At 40.8% G+C, this 15,277-nt stretch overlaps 1 protein-coding gene across 1 annotated transcript in view; it reads left to right on the top strand.

Annotated features, from left to right (window-relative positions):
• TULP1 (TUB like protein 1) overlaps positions 1-15,277 on the top strand; it is a 52,655-nt gene that overhangs the window by 15,511 nt on the left and 21,867 nt on the right. Inside the window, exons 5-9 of the mRNA XM_070748517.1 lie at positions 1,198-1,311; positions 5,453-5,581; positions 8,666-8,754; positions 8,893-9,063; positions 14,955-15,067. Coding sequence (XP_070604618.1) covers positions 1,198-1,311; positions 5,453-5,581; positions 8,666-8,754; positions 8,893-9,063; positions 14,955-15,067 — 616 coding nt within the window. The remainder of the gene's footprint in view (positions 1-1,197; positions 1,312-5,452; positions 5,582-8,665; positions 8,755-8,892; positions 9,064-14,954; positions 15,068-15,277) is intronic.

Below are 15,277 nucleotides of genomic sequence, written 5' to 3'. Positions count from 1 at the left end.
GCACCACTGAGGCTCTTTTTAGCCTTTATTTCCAATTTCTGCCAAAAATAATAATAATCACCCATTGGGTAAAATGGATTTGCTTAATGGCCATATTCGCTCAGAGGTGGGTTGCACTTACCTTCGCTACTGGTTCGCATTGTGATGTTTGGTGTGTGAGAGCTCGTTCCACTTGCGTGTGCACCAGTGAAGAGCTACAAAAAATTTTGCTACCACACTGTGGGCGTGGCTTATGCAGGACACCCTGTGTTTTCTTTCAACATCTTTCAATGCAAATTGGGTGCTCTGGGGTGGAGTTCCATTTTCGCTACCCCACTGTGTCCCGTCCCTCTGTCTGGGCAGTAGCCCACCCCTGGTGTGCATGCACATCTCCTTGTGCAATTTTGCTTCAGTGCATGCTCAGTAGCAAGATTCAACCCAAAACATAGCTGAGGAGCTGATCAGCTGTGCTTTGGGTGAAGAAATAAAGGTTGGTATTAACCCAGGGGGATCGGAGGGCTCTTTTTGAAGCAGGGGAATAGCAATAGCATTTAGAGTTAGATAATAATAATAATAATTATTATTATTATTATTATTATTATTATTATTATTTATTAGATTTGTATGCCGCCCCTCTCCGAAGACTCGGGGCGGCTCACAACAATAATCAAAGACAATATAACATTGCAACAAATCTAATATTAAAAGAGAACAATATATAAAACCCCAACAATTAAAAAACCATGCAACACATACATACGAAAAACATAAAATATAAAAGCCTAGGGGAGATGTCTCAGTTCCCCCGCTTCACAGTGTTTTACAGCTCTCTCTAAGCGGTTTACAGAGTCACCATATATTGCCCTCAACAATCTGGGTCCTCATTTTACCCACCTCAGAAGGATGGAAGGATGAGTCAACCTTGAGCCTAGTGAGATTCAATCTGCCAATCTGCTGGCAACCAGCAGAAGTAGCCTGCAGTACTGCACTCTAACCACTGCGCCACTGTGGTTCTTGTGAAAAGCCATCCAAACACGGTAAAATTCGCCAAAGATTTCCCCCAAAAATGGTGGTGGCCATGGACCAGCACCAACCAAACTGGATCTGCGATGCCATCGTCACATCATCAGCGGGTTGTGAACGGTTCGAGTGATCCGGGAGGAACTCGTTTCTGTATTCGCTTAATGATTCTTATTCTCATTCTTTCACCTTGGGCAGGAAACAAGGCAGAAGCGGGTATCAAGGCAGCAACTACCAAGGCTGTGAAAAAGGACTCAACCTCTGTCTTCCACGTGAATGAGGATAACAAAGGCAAACGGGTCAAAAGCAAAGGTGAAAAGCTTTACATCCATATTAGCTCTACTGACCTTACAGGCCCATGGTCCAAAAATGCATCTCTCTAATGATATAGGACATTGTGGATACTAACGTTCTGTTGACAATGAAGCGGAGAAGGTATCACAATTGGATTTAGGATTATGTGTGCATGGGTATGTGAGAGAGAATCTGAGGAAGGCAGTAGATGTGACTGCATTTATTATTATTATTATTATTATTATTATTAAATTTTTTTTATTTTTTTATTTTTTTTTACAACACAGCAAATGAGATCACTATGCTGGATTTTGTATTTCATCACCAGTCGGGCGTTTCCCAAGCACCTAAGACTGCGTGATGTAGCTGCGAATTATGTTTGCCAATCCCAGTAAAGTGGCCTTTTGCAATTGACAGATGGAGATTTTGTCAATTCCAGTGGTTTTCAAATGTTTTCAAATTATTATTATTATTATTATTATTATTATTATTATTATTATTATTATTAATTAGACTTGTATGCCGCCCCTCTCCGAAGACTCAGAGTAAAAACATAGAAACATAGAAGATTGAGGGCAGAAAAAGACCTCATGGTCCATCTAGTCTGCCCTTATACTATTTCCTGTATTTTATCTTAGGATGGATCTATGTTTATCCCAGGCATGTTTAAATTCAGTTACTGTGTGCGAATAGAGAAAAGGGTAGCATTATGGCTCACAGCTGATAGTGGACCCCGTTAAAGAGGAGACTGACTTTGTGATGCATCAGTGGTCTGTGCTGAGTGTGTAACCTCTACTAAGACAGTTATTAGTAGTCGGTTATTGATTAAAATAAGTTTGAACAAAATGTGTGTTTACTACATTCTTAGCTGGGGCAGAATAGATTGGAGCCTGCATGTGAATACTGCATATGGGATGATGGGGAAGAGGGTATGATGATGCACTTCTCTGTATCTCCTAATAGGGTACACATGACTCCACTGCAGGGGTGAAATTCAAAATTGTTCCCTACCAGTTTTGTGGCATGGCTTGGTGGGGGTGGCAGGGGAAGGATACTGCAAATCTGCATTCTCTCCCCCTCTGGGGCCAGACAGAGGTGGAATTTGCGGGTTCTCCGAATTATTTATTTATTCATTCATTCGTTTTTTTGTTTTTTTGTTTGTTTATTTAATTTATTTATTCAATTTATTTTATTTATTATATTTATTTTACTTTATTTTACTTTATTTTACTTTATTTTACTTTATTTTACTTTATTTTACTTTATTTTACTTTATTTTACTTTATTTTACTTTATTTTACTTTATTTTACTTTATTTATTTTATTTATTTTATTTATTTTATTTTATTTTATTTTACTTTACTTTACTTTACTTTATTTATTTTATTTATTTTATTTATTTTATTTACTTTATTTACTTTATTTATTTTATTTATTTTATTTATTTTATTTTATTTTATTGTTGTTGTTATTATTATTATTATTATTATTATTATTATTATTATTATTATTATTTATTAGATTTGTATACCGCCCCTCTCTGCAGGCTCGGGGCGGTTAGTTAGTTAGTTAGTCCAAAACACAATAATACACAATGAAAGTTATAGAGGATACACTCGAAGTAAAATATAACAAAGAAAGAATAGAAGAGAAAATATAGGAATACAGTAATATATATCAATGAGAGAATAGAAGAAAAGATATATGGATAGAAAAGAAGATATATGAGATATCCTACTCAAAATTTCCATTATGGTTCTCCAGAACCTATCAGAACATGCTGAATTTCACCCCTGCTCCACTAGCTTCAGCCAGATCCAATAAAATGCAGCCTCTGGTGTATCCTTGCATGGTGTCTTTAGAGATAAACAAACTGCCCTCCCAAATCCCTTAGAAAGGTTTGCTTGCGCAATCCATGAAGCACATTTATTTCCTACCTTTGTTTAATGTAAGTGCATGAAGGATTCAAAAAGAACTCTGAGACTAGGCTCCTTCTCAAAGGTCTCTATTGAGTACATCATATCAGCACAGCTTCAATAGGAATCACTTCTCAATCTTCCCTGGGGTTTTAGTATAATCAAACTAAGAAATAGCCCCATCCTCAAGTGGTTACAGTCAGGTGGGGTTGCCGCTCCCATTGCTCCCAGTGCACTGCTTGTGCAGCTCTGCAGCTCTGGTGTGTGTACAAGCATGTCTGAACGATATTTTGCTTCTGCGCATGCACAAGAAGCAAAATCTGATGAGGGGACATGCGTGCGTATGTACAAGATTTTGACAATTTTTTTTGCTTCCACGCATGCGCAGAAGTAAAATTGCTGAAATCTCATGCACACACGCATCCCCTCTTGAGATTTTGCTTCCTGCGCATACATAGAAGTAAAATCTTGCTTAGACACAAAGCTGCAGCTCAATTTTTGCTACCGGTACGATGGTATTGACCAGTAGGAACCCACTACTGGTTACAGTATACAGTGATCCCTCGATTAGCACAGTCTCGATTAGTGCGAAACGCTACAACACAGTTTTTCAAAAAATATTAATTAAAAAATACTCCACGGTTTTTTTGCTATACCACGGTTTTTCCCACCCGATGACGTCATACGTCATCACCAAGAGTCACTTCTCTGTTTCTTTCTCTTTCTTTCCTGTCATTCTCTGCTTCAATCATTTTCTCATTTCTCTTTTTTTCTCCCCTTTTTTCTATCATTTCTCTCTCTCTTTCTTCCTCTCTCACACTCTCTTCCTCCCTCTCTCATCTCTTTCTTTCCTTCTCTCTCTTTCCTTCTCTCTCCCCCCCTCCACTTGCCCACGAGAAGAAAAAAAGCAACCTCTGCCGGGCAGCTCCCCTTGTGCCCCCGCTTTGTGCCTGCCTCTTGTCCCTCTCTTTTGGGGATTTTTTTTTCTTTTCTGTCTGAGTGCATCTGTGTGAGCGCGAGAGAGGGAGTGCGTGTATGTGTGTGTGTGTCTGTTGCGGCTTGGGCTGGTCGGCCTCGGAGGCGGGAGAAGGCGAAGAGGTAGCAAGCGGGGAACCCGGCGGGGTGGATGGCGGCGGCGGCGTGTGTGTGTGTGGTGGCCGCCTTCAGCTTGGGGTCGCCGCCGGCGTGCTCGAAGGACGCGCTGCCGCCCGCCTTGGAGCCCTCGAAAGCCTCGTCGTCTTCTGTGCTCTGCTCGCCGCTGCTCCCCAAGCGGGGTGCAGCGGCTGGGAGCTCGCGCCTTTTCTCCCCTGCGTGGATCCTGGCTAGCCGTCGCGCCTCTCTTGAAGATGGGGAGCCTGGCGACGCGCTGTTTTCCCCCACCGAGGACAATCGGGGTAAACTCTTTTGGTTGGGAACCAACCGGCCCGGTGCTCTTTTGGCTCTCTTGGGGTTTCCCCTTTGCCTGGGCAGCAGGAAGACCCAGGGAAGGTTCCTTTGGCCGCCCAACAGCTGATCTGCTCCGCAGCGCGGCAGCAGCGAGGAGCCGAAGATGGGGTTTCCCCTTTGCCTGGGCAACGGGGAAACTCCATCTTCGGCTCCTCGCTGCTTCCGCGCTGCGGAGCAGATCAGCTGTTGGGCGGCCAAAGGAACCTTCCCTGTGTCTTCCCCGCTGCCCACACGCAAACTCCACCATCTGCGCATGTGCGGCCATGGAAAAAAAAGGGTGCGCATGCGCAGATGGTGTTTTTACTTCCGCACCACTATAACACGGAAAATCGATTAGCGCGGGAGGTCTTGGAACGTAACCCCCGCGCTAATCGAGGGATCACTGTAATTAAACTTGGAAATCCCCAAGTGTTACAGGTCATGTTAGTCAATTGGCCTAATTGGTGGGCTCTTTGGGTACTCTTTTCCCAAGCTTATCTGTTGCCAGTAGAGATGACCTTGGTTCTCACGAGAGAGCTCCCTGTTTTGTCTAGTGATGCATTCCAACCTCCTTCCCCTGTGTGGCAACTGAAGAAAAGAAAGATGACTTAGGTTCAGTTCAAAGTCAACCTAAGTCTTAGAATTCTTCATGATGCCAGCGTTGAATCAGGCATCAAGTGACATTATTGGATAAGTCATCTTTTCGGTGGATTTGGGGCAAATTTAGCAATATGTGCTAGGAAATTTGGTATTAATATGAAGAATCTAATCTGATTAATTTCTCCCTGGGTTAAAAACTTCTCACTTAATAACTGCAGTGCTAAAAAATAGCGACACAGAAGAGGATTCCAGTTCCAAGTCAACCAAATCGGAGAAAAAGAAAAGTGAGGCATCAATGTTTCAGACTGGAAGAGAAGACCTCAAGGAGAAGAAAGCTAAAAAGAAGGGTAAGTGCAGCATTTGCTGATAGAAATAGCGAAAGAAGATACATTAGCTTATTCAAATGACCTCTTGGTACTGGTGTGTACATACCGTGTTTCCCCAAAAATAAGACAGCGTCCTATATTAATTTTTGCTCCAAAAGATGTGCTATGTCTTATTTTCAGGGAATGTCTTATTTTTTCCCCAGTGAATTGTATCCTGTATCCTGCTGCAGAAAAAATGCATCCAAACATGCAGCCGCATGTTGGCTGTGTTTTAAATCTGATTGATGCAGCATTTTGGGATGCAATTTATGGACAGCAGTGTTATTCTTGACAAATGTATCTTTTTCTTTTATTTATTTATTTATTTATTTATTTATTTATTTATTCATTCATTCATTCATTCATTCATTCATTCATTCAAATTTTATGCCCTCCTTCTCCTTAGAATCAGGGCGGCTTACAACATGTTAGCAATAGCACTTTTTAACAGAGCTAGGCTATTATCCCCACAATCCGGGTCCTCATTTTACCCACCTCGGAAGGATGGAAGGCGGAGTCAACCTTGAGCCGGTGATGAGATTTGAGCCGCTGACCTTCAGATCTACAGTCAGTTTCAGTGGCCTGCAGTACAGCACTCTAACTGCTGCGCCACCCCGGCTCTTTATGTACTTTATGTTACATACTTTACTTTATTTACATATCCACTTTATGTACGCTGAGAGCATATGCACCAAGACAAATGCACCAAGACACTTGGCCAATAAAATTCTATTCTATTCTATTCTATTCTATATGTTCTGTTTGGGAATGCTGAGAAACGAAACGTCTCCTACGTCTTACTTTCGGGGGATGTCTTGTATTAGGCAATTCTACGAAATCTCTCCTACGTCTTACTTTCAGGGGTGACTTATTTTCGGGGAAACAGGGTAGGAGAGAGCTATGATTCATCATGCTTTTATATCTGCTGTTTTGAAAAAACCCCACTAAATAGTCAGGGACTTCTTACCACTTGCTGAAACTAAAATCAATATGTAAGCCCTTTTATCTGATCCATCAGTGACAGCTGCAAAGTAGAAGCAGGAGCAGAAATGGTTTTTTTTCCGAGTGGCCCAACATTTGTGAAATGTCTTTCCATAGAATACAGATGTGCTTCTCCTTTTGCAGACTTTGGGACCGAGTGCAAAAAGCACAGTCTAATTATATCTTTTGGGTGGGCCCATAGGGCCTGCAAAATAGATGGCGGTACAAAGCAATGCACCTTTTTTTTTTGCATTTTGAAGGGTTCCGTTTTTGCTTTAAAGTCTTAAAATTTGCAAATGCGCATTCATTTATTATTTATTGTTTATTATTTTTTTCTTTAATTATTGGATTTATATGCCGCCCCACTCCAAGGACTCAGGATGGTTTACAATATATGAAAGAGACAATATATATCGAAATCCAAATAATTAAAATTCAAAGTTACAACTAAAAACTAAAGAACCAGTTAAAATACATACATAGCCATTCAATCATCAAACTCATTATACATTCATCGGCCAGGGGGGAGAATCTAATGACCCCAAGCTTGGCAGCATAGGCGAGTCTTTAGACTTTTACAAAAGGCAAGGAGGGTGGGGGCAATACGAATCTCTGGGGGGAGCCAATTCCAGAGGGACGGCCCCCCCACAGAGAAGGCTCTTCCCCTCGGTCCCACCAAGCGACATTGTCTAGTTGACAGGACCTGTAGAAGGCCAATTCTGTAGGACCTAGCTGGTCACTGGGATTCATGAGGTAGAACTTTTTAAAGTTCTGGAATTGTCACTAAGATTAATTAATTAATTAGATTTCTATGCTGCCCTATTCCTCAGACTCAGGGTGGCTCTGAGATACATGTTCTGTCTTTCTCTCTCCATGTCTATAGACTGTGGCATTTGAGGCAAAAGAAAAATTGTTTACCTTATTTAAAATGACATTTAAGACATATTTATTCCAGGCCCCAGTGATGTAGTTAATTATACTGTAATATGTGTCTAGTTAAAGTTTTATCTGGTATATGGAAAAGAAAGAAATGAGAAAGTGAACGTTTAAATTTTTGCACCTGCTGCTGAATTTATTCAGGATAACAGAGTTTGAATTGATCTTGGAGGTGTTCTAATTCAACCTCCTGCTCAATTATATCATACGGTTTGAAGGTATTAACATTAGAGAGCAGGGTGACATTTGTACATCTCTTTCCCTCCCTGTCCCCCCTGGTTTAAGAGACTGGCCCGACCCATCTTCCAAAATACGATAAGACCTGTCTACCTCGCAGGGTTCTTAGTTCAATCCAAGCTGACATTTGTACTTCTCTTTCTCTCTCTCCCTGTCCCCCCTCGGTTTAACAGACCGGCCCGACCCATCTGCCAAAATACGATAAGACCGGCCTACCTCGCAGGGTTCTTGGTTCCACCCAAGCATGGGTGGCAAACCCCACGGTTTACATCCAAACCTGGTTCCTTTATTTTCTGAAGATACTTTCCTGTGGCAGTTGATCAGCATGGTAGTTGATCACCAGCCAATCAAAACATGCCTGTTACGTTTGTCACCAGTCTCCATGCAAAGCAACTACCTGTCTTTTCATCAGCCAATCAAAACTTGCCTCCTATGTTTTCACCAGGGAATTCTATGTTTTTGGCCAGTTTTTACCTGTCATAGGTGCGATATCTATATAATATAGGTATGTCATAAGGGCTGTGTTCGAATGGAACGCTGTGTCAAAATTTCAAAGCAATCGGTGATTACTTTTCGAGATTAGCCCCGCCTAACAAAAATACATTTACATTTTTATTAATATAGATTTATCTTTATTTATTACCTGCTTGTTACATACACTATGTACTTTGTATCTGATACATATTGTAACTCACTTGGTAAAGGTACTTAGCACTTAAAAAAAAAACCAGGCTGAAAATCTATTAGATAAAGTAAAGGCTGCATCCCCAGATCAGTGACAAAAATATTTGCTTTTCTGACAGTGACAAAATGAGAAAAGGAAATTTAGAGATTGCTAGATGAAGGATAATCTAGATGTTGCTGTCATCTATATAACCATCAGGTGGTTGATTAAAAGTTTTTTTTCTACAGTTCCCGCCAAAGCCATTGAAAATGAAAGCAAGGAAGAAGTGGTCCATAAGAACTCCAATCGGAAAGGAAAAGTCAAGAAATCCAAAAAGGTAATTAGTGACAGATTCCTAAAGGAGGAAGCCAACTTCCTTGGCATACTAAAGCAGAAAATTAGGATTCCTGCCCCGTAATTTATTTAAAAGGGGTAAACAAACCAACATCTTCTTTCTCTTATTGCTGGACCACAGAAAGAAGAAAGGCCACCTTCTCCAGTCATCGAAGAGGACCACCTTGACGAATTTGTGCTGCAGCCAGCTCCTCATGGAATGACCATCAAGTGTCGTGTCACTCGAGACAAAAAAGGAATGGATCGTGGTCTCTACCCTACCTATTACCTTCATCTTGATAATGACAAAAAGGTGCGTGATTAAAGGAAGCAGCCTTGCCTTAGTGAGCATGTGAATATTTTCCCGTTACGTTTAGATTTAATATAAATATATATCCCCTGTCTATCATGCGCCAAAGGTAATGTACAATAAGAATAGAGCCCATAAAAGCCCATAAAACAAAAGTGATCCCGATAAGCAGTGAAACCATGTGATATTATGACCCTCAGTGGCACAAAAAGTCTTTACTTTAAAGCAAGTGAAGCAGAGGTGAGTTTCAACAGGTTCTGGCCAATTCTGGAAACCGCCAGCGGACATTTTGAGTAGTTCAGAGAACTGATAGCAGACATTTTCAGTAGTTCAGAGAACCGGTAGCAGACATTTTGAGTAGTTCAGAGAACCAATAGCGGACATTTTGAGTAGTTCAGAGAACCAATAGCGGACATTTTGAGTAGTTCAGAGAACTGATAGCGGACATTTTGAATAGTTCAGAGAACCAATAGCGGACATTTTGAGTAGTTCAGAGAACCAATAGTGGACATTTTGAGTAGTTCAGAGAACCAATAGCGGACATTTTAAGTAGTTCAGAGAACCGATAGCGGACATTTTGAGTAGTTCAGAGAACCAATAGCGGACATTTTGAGTAGTTCAGAGAACTGGTAGCAGACATTTTAAGTAGTTCAGAGAACCGGTAAATACCCCCTTAGACTGGCCCCACCCCCATCTATTCTCTGCCTCCCGAGTCCCAGCTGATCTTAATGCGGATTTTGCAATAACTTTCTCCTGGAGTGGTGAGAGAATGGAGATTTTACAGTATCCTTCCCCTGCCACGCCTACCAAGCCATGCCACGCCCACCAAGCCACATCCACCGAACCGGCAGTAACAAATTTTGAAATTCTGTTCTCTGTCTTTGGAAGAAGAGAACCTCAGTCAGGGTACCATTGTGAATAAAAGAGCAAAATGCCAATTTTTTCTCTCTGGGTCTTAGGCAGTGAGATAGGTTAGGAAAGCCTCTGATTCTGTTCAGATATCACAGCAAGGCTCATCAGAAAGAAGGCTGTCCTTTCGGCATATAGGAATGGAGGCATGGGATGCTAAATATATATCTCCTCTGAGAAAGATCTAGTGTCAGCCTGTTTCAGTGGGCCAAACAAGAAATGGTGTTTATGAAAATGTAACCAGTGTATGCAAATCATAGGAAATGAGACGTGACGATTAATTTCCTCCCCTACAGTCTTAGCAGAGAAAGAAAAACCCAGCTGTTTCGCATGTCAACTGAAGGCTTTTTGGAAGAGAAAATTGAGAGTTGCTGTTGAAATGCAGATAAGAGATTCAAAGAAGGTTTTAATCTACACATCCCTGTAAGACAAGGCTATCCAACCTTGGCAACTTTATGGACTTCAACTCCCAGAATTCCTCAGCCAACAAAGCTGAGGAATTCTGGGAGTTGAAGTCCACAAGACTTAAAGTAGCCAAGGTTGGAGACACTTGCTCAGGGGCAAATTGCTCCCAGTTTGCTCATGGCCATTGGAGAGCCGGTCGCAAAGGGAATGCGGGACTCTGTCCACCTGCCAGGTTGCTGCCATTTGGGTTCTATTACTCTCCATGTATGCACAGAATGCTTTGTGCATGCAGAGGGTAAAAAAACCCCCAAATGGTGCATTCGAGCAGGTGGGCGGAACCTCGCACTCCCTTCGCAACTTACTTGCCGATGACTGATAGGCATGAACAAACTGGGAGAATTTCATCCCTGCTCCTGTTGTAAGTGATATCTAGAACTTAAAATGGAGTCCTAGGAACGTTGTAATAATGAATATACTAATGCAGGTTTCTCAAACTGGAGATTGAGTAAGCAACTTTCTGGGCAGTGATGGACTACCAAAATTTTTACTACTACACTGTGGCCGTGGCTTATGCATTTTCTTTCAACATCTTTCAGTGCAAATTGGGCGCTCTGGGGTGGAGCTCCAAATTTTGCTACCGGAACTCCATTCCTGACTGTTCCTGTAGGAGCCCATCACTGTTTCCAGGGCAAAATCAATGCCAGGAATGACTTTTTGCAGCACCAAGCAAGCTGGATTACGAAGATAAAGCAGAGAGCAAAGCCTTGAGCACGTTTTGCCAGGGGTTCCAGCTTTGCCCGGGCAAACCTGATTTGTACAGTCAAACAGAACCATTGTCAAAACTCGCTCCCATTTTGCCTGGGCAAGCCCACGGAAAGCAGTTGGCACTGCACAACTGGAAAGTGTTGCATAAATTACATGGTGTAACTAAACTATTAATGGGATCATTAAAATGCAATGGCTATTTGACTCCTGCCCTATCCTAACCCACATGAAATCATTTGTTTTATTCCTGTGTGGATTACACAAATTAATTTATCATGCCAGGGGATTGCAGTGTGCTAAGTACTATAATCCCTAAACCGGCTGAGATTATCCATAATTGGATGTGGCAGCAGGTACTCCCGAGGAGTGACTGTAACAAACATAAATCAGTACAGATCTGAATGTTGGGATTTTAAAGGATTTCTGTCAAGCAATAAAAACAGGAAAGATAAAATGCTCATGGCCATTGGTGCATCACCCTTTTTATATGGGTGAACCTCATGGGTGGATAGGATGGGGTGGAGCTTTCATCAATATTTTAGACTTAGAATAACTTTGTGGTCACTTTGAATGTACATTAATCAGCATCCATTACAATGAAATTCCGTTGCATATAGTTCTCAAAGGATCACCACCTCCAATATTCACTACAAAAACACGACAAACTAAATTTAAAAAATTATTCATATACCCACATATCAGGGGTGGATTCTAACTTACCTCCATCTTCCTCCGTGTGAACATGCGCGCATGCGCCGTGTCTAAAACCAAGCTTTTGCGCATGGACAGAAGCAAAAAACAAGATGGCAGCTCCCATGGCGCCATTGAGAGAGCCAGATTGGGGGTGTGGCCAATCGGTGATTGCTCCCAGTTCAGTGAGTAGGAAATTCCCGCTACCGGTTGTATAGAACTGGTCCGAACCAGGAGCAACCCACCTCTGCCACATATATTATATGATACAGAAAAATAACACAGTCTAGTTTGGATATATATATGTTACATGATGAGAAGAATGAATCCTGCGAGTTTACCAGACAGATTTGCCCACCAATTTGATCCCTTTGAATCTCACTTGTGGGCATCCTTATTTTGAAAAAGAAATGTAGAAAAGACTTCCCCAAGTTTCCGTGCTTAGCCATAGAATTCATTAGATCAGACAAAGATGATGCTGAACACCAGGGGGGATGGGAGAACAGCAGCCAATCCAGCTGTCCTCTGCAATCCAACTTTAAACAGAGGTGAGTGCTGGTTTTGTTGTTATTTTTTATTTATTGGACTTATATGCTGCCCCTTATTATCTGTTCTCAACAATATAAAGTCACAACTGCCATTTTTTTTAGCTTTGTACTTTCCAAGAACTTAAGATGTTGCAATATAGCAGCACAGTATACGTGCGGATCTGAACAAGGTGGCCTTTTTGCAATTATTTTATTTATTTATTTGTTTGTTTGTTTGTTTGTTTATTTATTTATTTATCCAATACACAGTACATATGGAAGACAATAGACATGAAGTAATATATATAAAGATAATATGTAAAAATAGAGGAGAAGATATATGAAAGGAAGAAAATACATATGATATATGAGATAAAGGAAAGACAATTGGACAGGGGATGAAAGATACATTAGTGCACTTATGTACGCCCCTTACTGACCTCTTAGGAACCTGGAGAGGTCAATCATGGATAGTCTAAGGGAGAAATGTTGGGGGTTAGGGGTTGACACTATTGAGTCCTGTAATGAGTTCCACGCTTCGACAACTCGATTGTTAAAGTCATATTTTTTACAGTCAAGTTTGGAGCGGTTAATATTAAGTTTGAATCTGTTGCGTGCTCTTGTGTTGTTGCGGTTGAAGCTGAAGTAGTCATTGACCGGTAGGACGTTGCAGCATATGATCTTGTGGGCAATACTTAAATCATGTTTTAGGTGCCATAGTTCTAAGCTTTCTAGACCCTAAGTGCCATCCAAGATTTTTTGATACAGCAGACTGAAATGAGCTGCTGTTAGTAACAAAACAGTTTACTTTCACGGATCTTCTAGCAATTGCTCTGGACGTATTTGAGCTTTTCCAAAATAATGTGTAATAAACCAATGCTTTTCAAATAGTGGGGTGCCCCTCTCCAGGGGGTTGCAAAGCAATGTCAGTGGAGGATGTGGGACCCCGGGAAATTTGCTTTTTTTGCTGCAGGGAGTAGGATGCTCATCCTACCTGACACTTGTACTGGTACCTTCCTTGTGTTCTTCAGCATTGTGTCCAGGACATCTCATTCTAAAAGTAAATATCACACCAGTTCAATCAAACCTCTCAAACTTGCGAGACATTTTCTTTCAGAATGGGCTGCCCTGGATACAATGGCAAGAAATGCAATGGAAGTATCAGTACAAGTGCAAGGTAGAACGCTCATCTCGTAGCGGAGTACAATTTGGGGTGGCAGGTCAGGTGGGGTGGGTCGCGATACTATTTACAGTCAATGGCAGAGAGTTCCCCCCGCTGAAATGTTTACTTCTTCCTAGGGGGGGCCATAACAGAAAATAATTGAGAAGCACTGTCCTAAACTAATAACCTCTGCTGCAAAAAATGGTGAAAGCTGTAACTGGGATAGCATTTAACCAGTTTCAGTGGATCCACCAGTTGTGCTTGTTCCAGAACCAGGTTGTTGAAGATAATGGCCGTCTCTCAGTTAGACTGCTGTAATTCCTTTTATAGTAATTTACTGTAATTCCTTGAAGGTGATCTGAAACTGCAGCTAGCCCAGAACTGTAGTCAATTCAGCAGAAAAATGTTGCAAAAAGTTGCAGAGCAGTACAGAAGCTATACTGTTAGTCTGTAAGCTTCGGGGCCAAAATCAAGGTGTTGATTGCTTCCTATAAAGCTTTACACTTCACTTTCAGTTTTCTGCTCTTGCAGTCTTTGGGATCAGCCATATGCCCTTTCAACTTGCCCTACATGGTCAGTGTGATGTAGGTTTAATTTGTTATTCAAGTTATTAAATCAAATTAATAGTAATAATTAATTTATTACATAATAATTAAAATGAAGGAAATTATGTATTTTAAGAAAAACCAATGGCCTAATTTCTTTAAAAACATCATATTTTATATGGTTAAATATACTTTGGATGTCTCTTTGCAATTAAATATACTTTGGATGTCTCTTTTTTCTGTTTTGTTACCTCTTCCTGCCCCTGCACAATGGTTTAGTCATTTCTTTCTCTCTTTTCTGTAGATAATATTTAAGTGTATAATATTTTATTATATATTTTAAGGAAGAAACTGTTATATGCATATATTTGTGTACACACACAGAGAGAGCTACATATATATATATACACACACAATAGCTAATGTTTTTCAAAAAATGCTATTTGTAATGTTTTCAAGGTTTCATGCCTCATTATTTAAAAAGAGAGGGTGCTAGGGTCCCATTCCTTGAGAGATACGAGCACAGTGGAAAACAAATGCAGTTATCAGAGATACTCTGGTGGTAGTTTGGAGGGGGAGGGGTCAGTTCTCCTCTGGAAGTCAGGAGACACTCTTTCATTTTTTAAGAACCTGGCAGTCCTCCTCAGTAAGATATTAGGTGGAGAAGATTTTAATTGACGACAGCAAATAGGCATTATTCTACATTGGTTTTTAATGCATATATTTTGTATGTCGTCTACAACAAGTAGGCGGTATATGGATTGTAAAAAATAGGCTGAAGAGTGGAAAGGACACTGTAGATTCTATGGTTGGACACTGTGGTTAGTAAATTAAGATGTGTTGATTTCACATATCAATGGTGTGCTTTTTGGGTCTCCTTTTTTCACTTAGATCTTCTTGTTGGCTGGTCGGAAACGAAAAAAGAGCAAGACGTCTAATTATCTGATTTCCACTGATCCTACTGACTTGAGCCGAGATGGGGAAAACTTCATTGGAAAGCTAAGGTTAGGGTTGTTTCATCAAAGTGATTTCAAAAAGTCTTAAATATTATGCCAGAGACAGTTCCAACAAATTTCCCTGTACAGTTTGCCAGATTAGTGTTTTTTAAAAAAATAATGATACAAAACAGAAACAAAAACTGTATAACATGTTTGGTTTTCCCACACAAAACTCTTTAATTGTACAAAAGTACAATTCTACTATCTTCTAATATC

The sequence above is a fragment of the Erythrolamprus reginae genome, chromosome 3 (assembly GCF_031021105.1).
Source record: "Erythrolamprus reginae isolate rEryReg1 chromosome 3, rEryReg1.hap1, whole genome shotgun sequence".
NCBI lineage: Eukaryota > Metazoa > Chordata > Lepidosauria > Squamata > Dipsadidae > Erythrolamprus > Erythrolamprus reginae.
The sequence above is the reverse complement of the archived record's forward strand: the minus strand, read 5'-3'. Positions and strand labels throughout refer to the sequence as shown.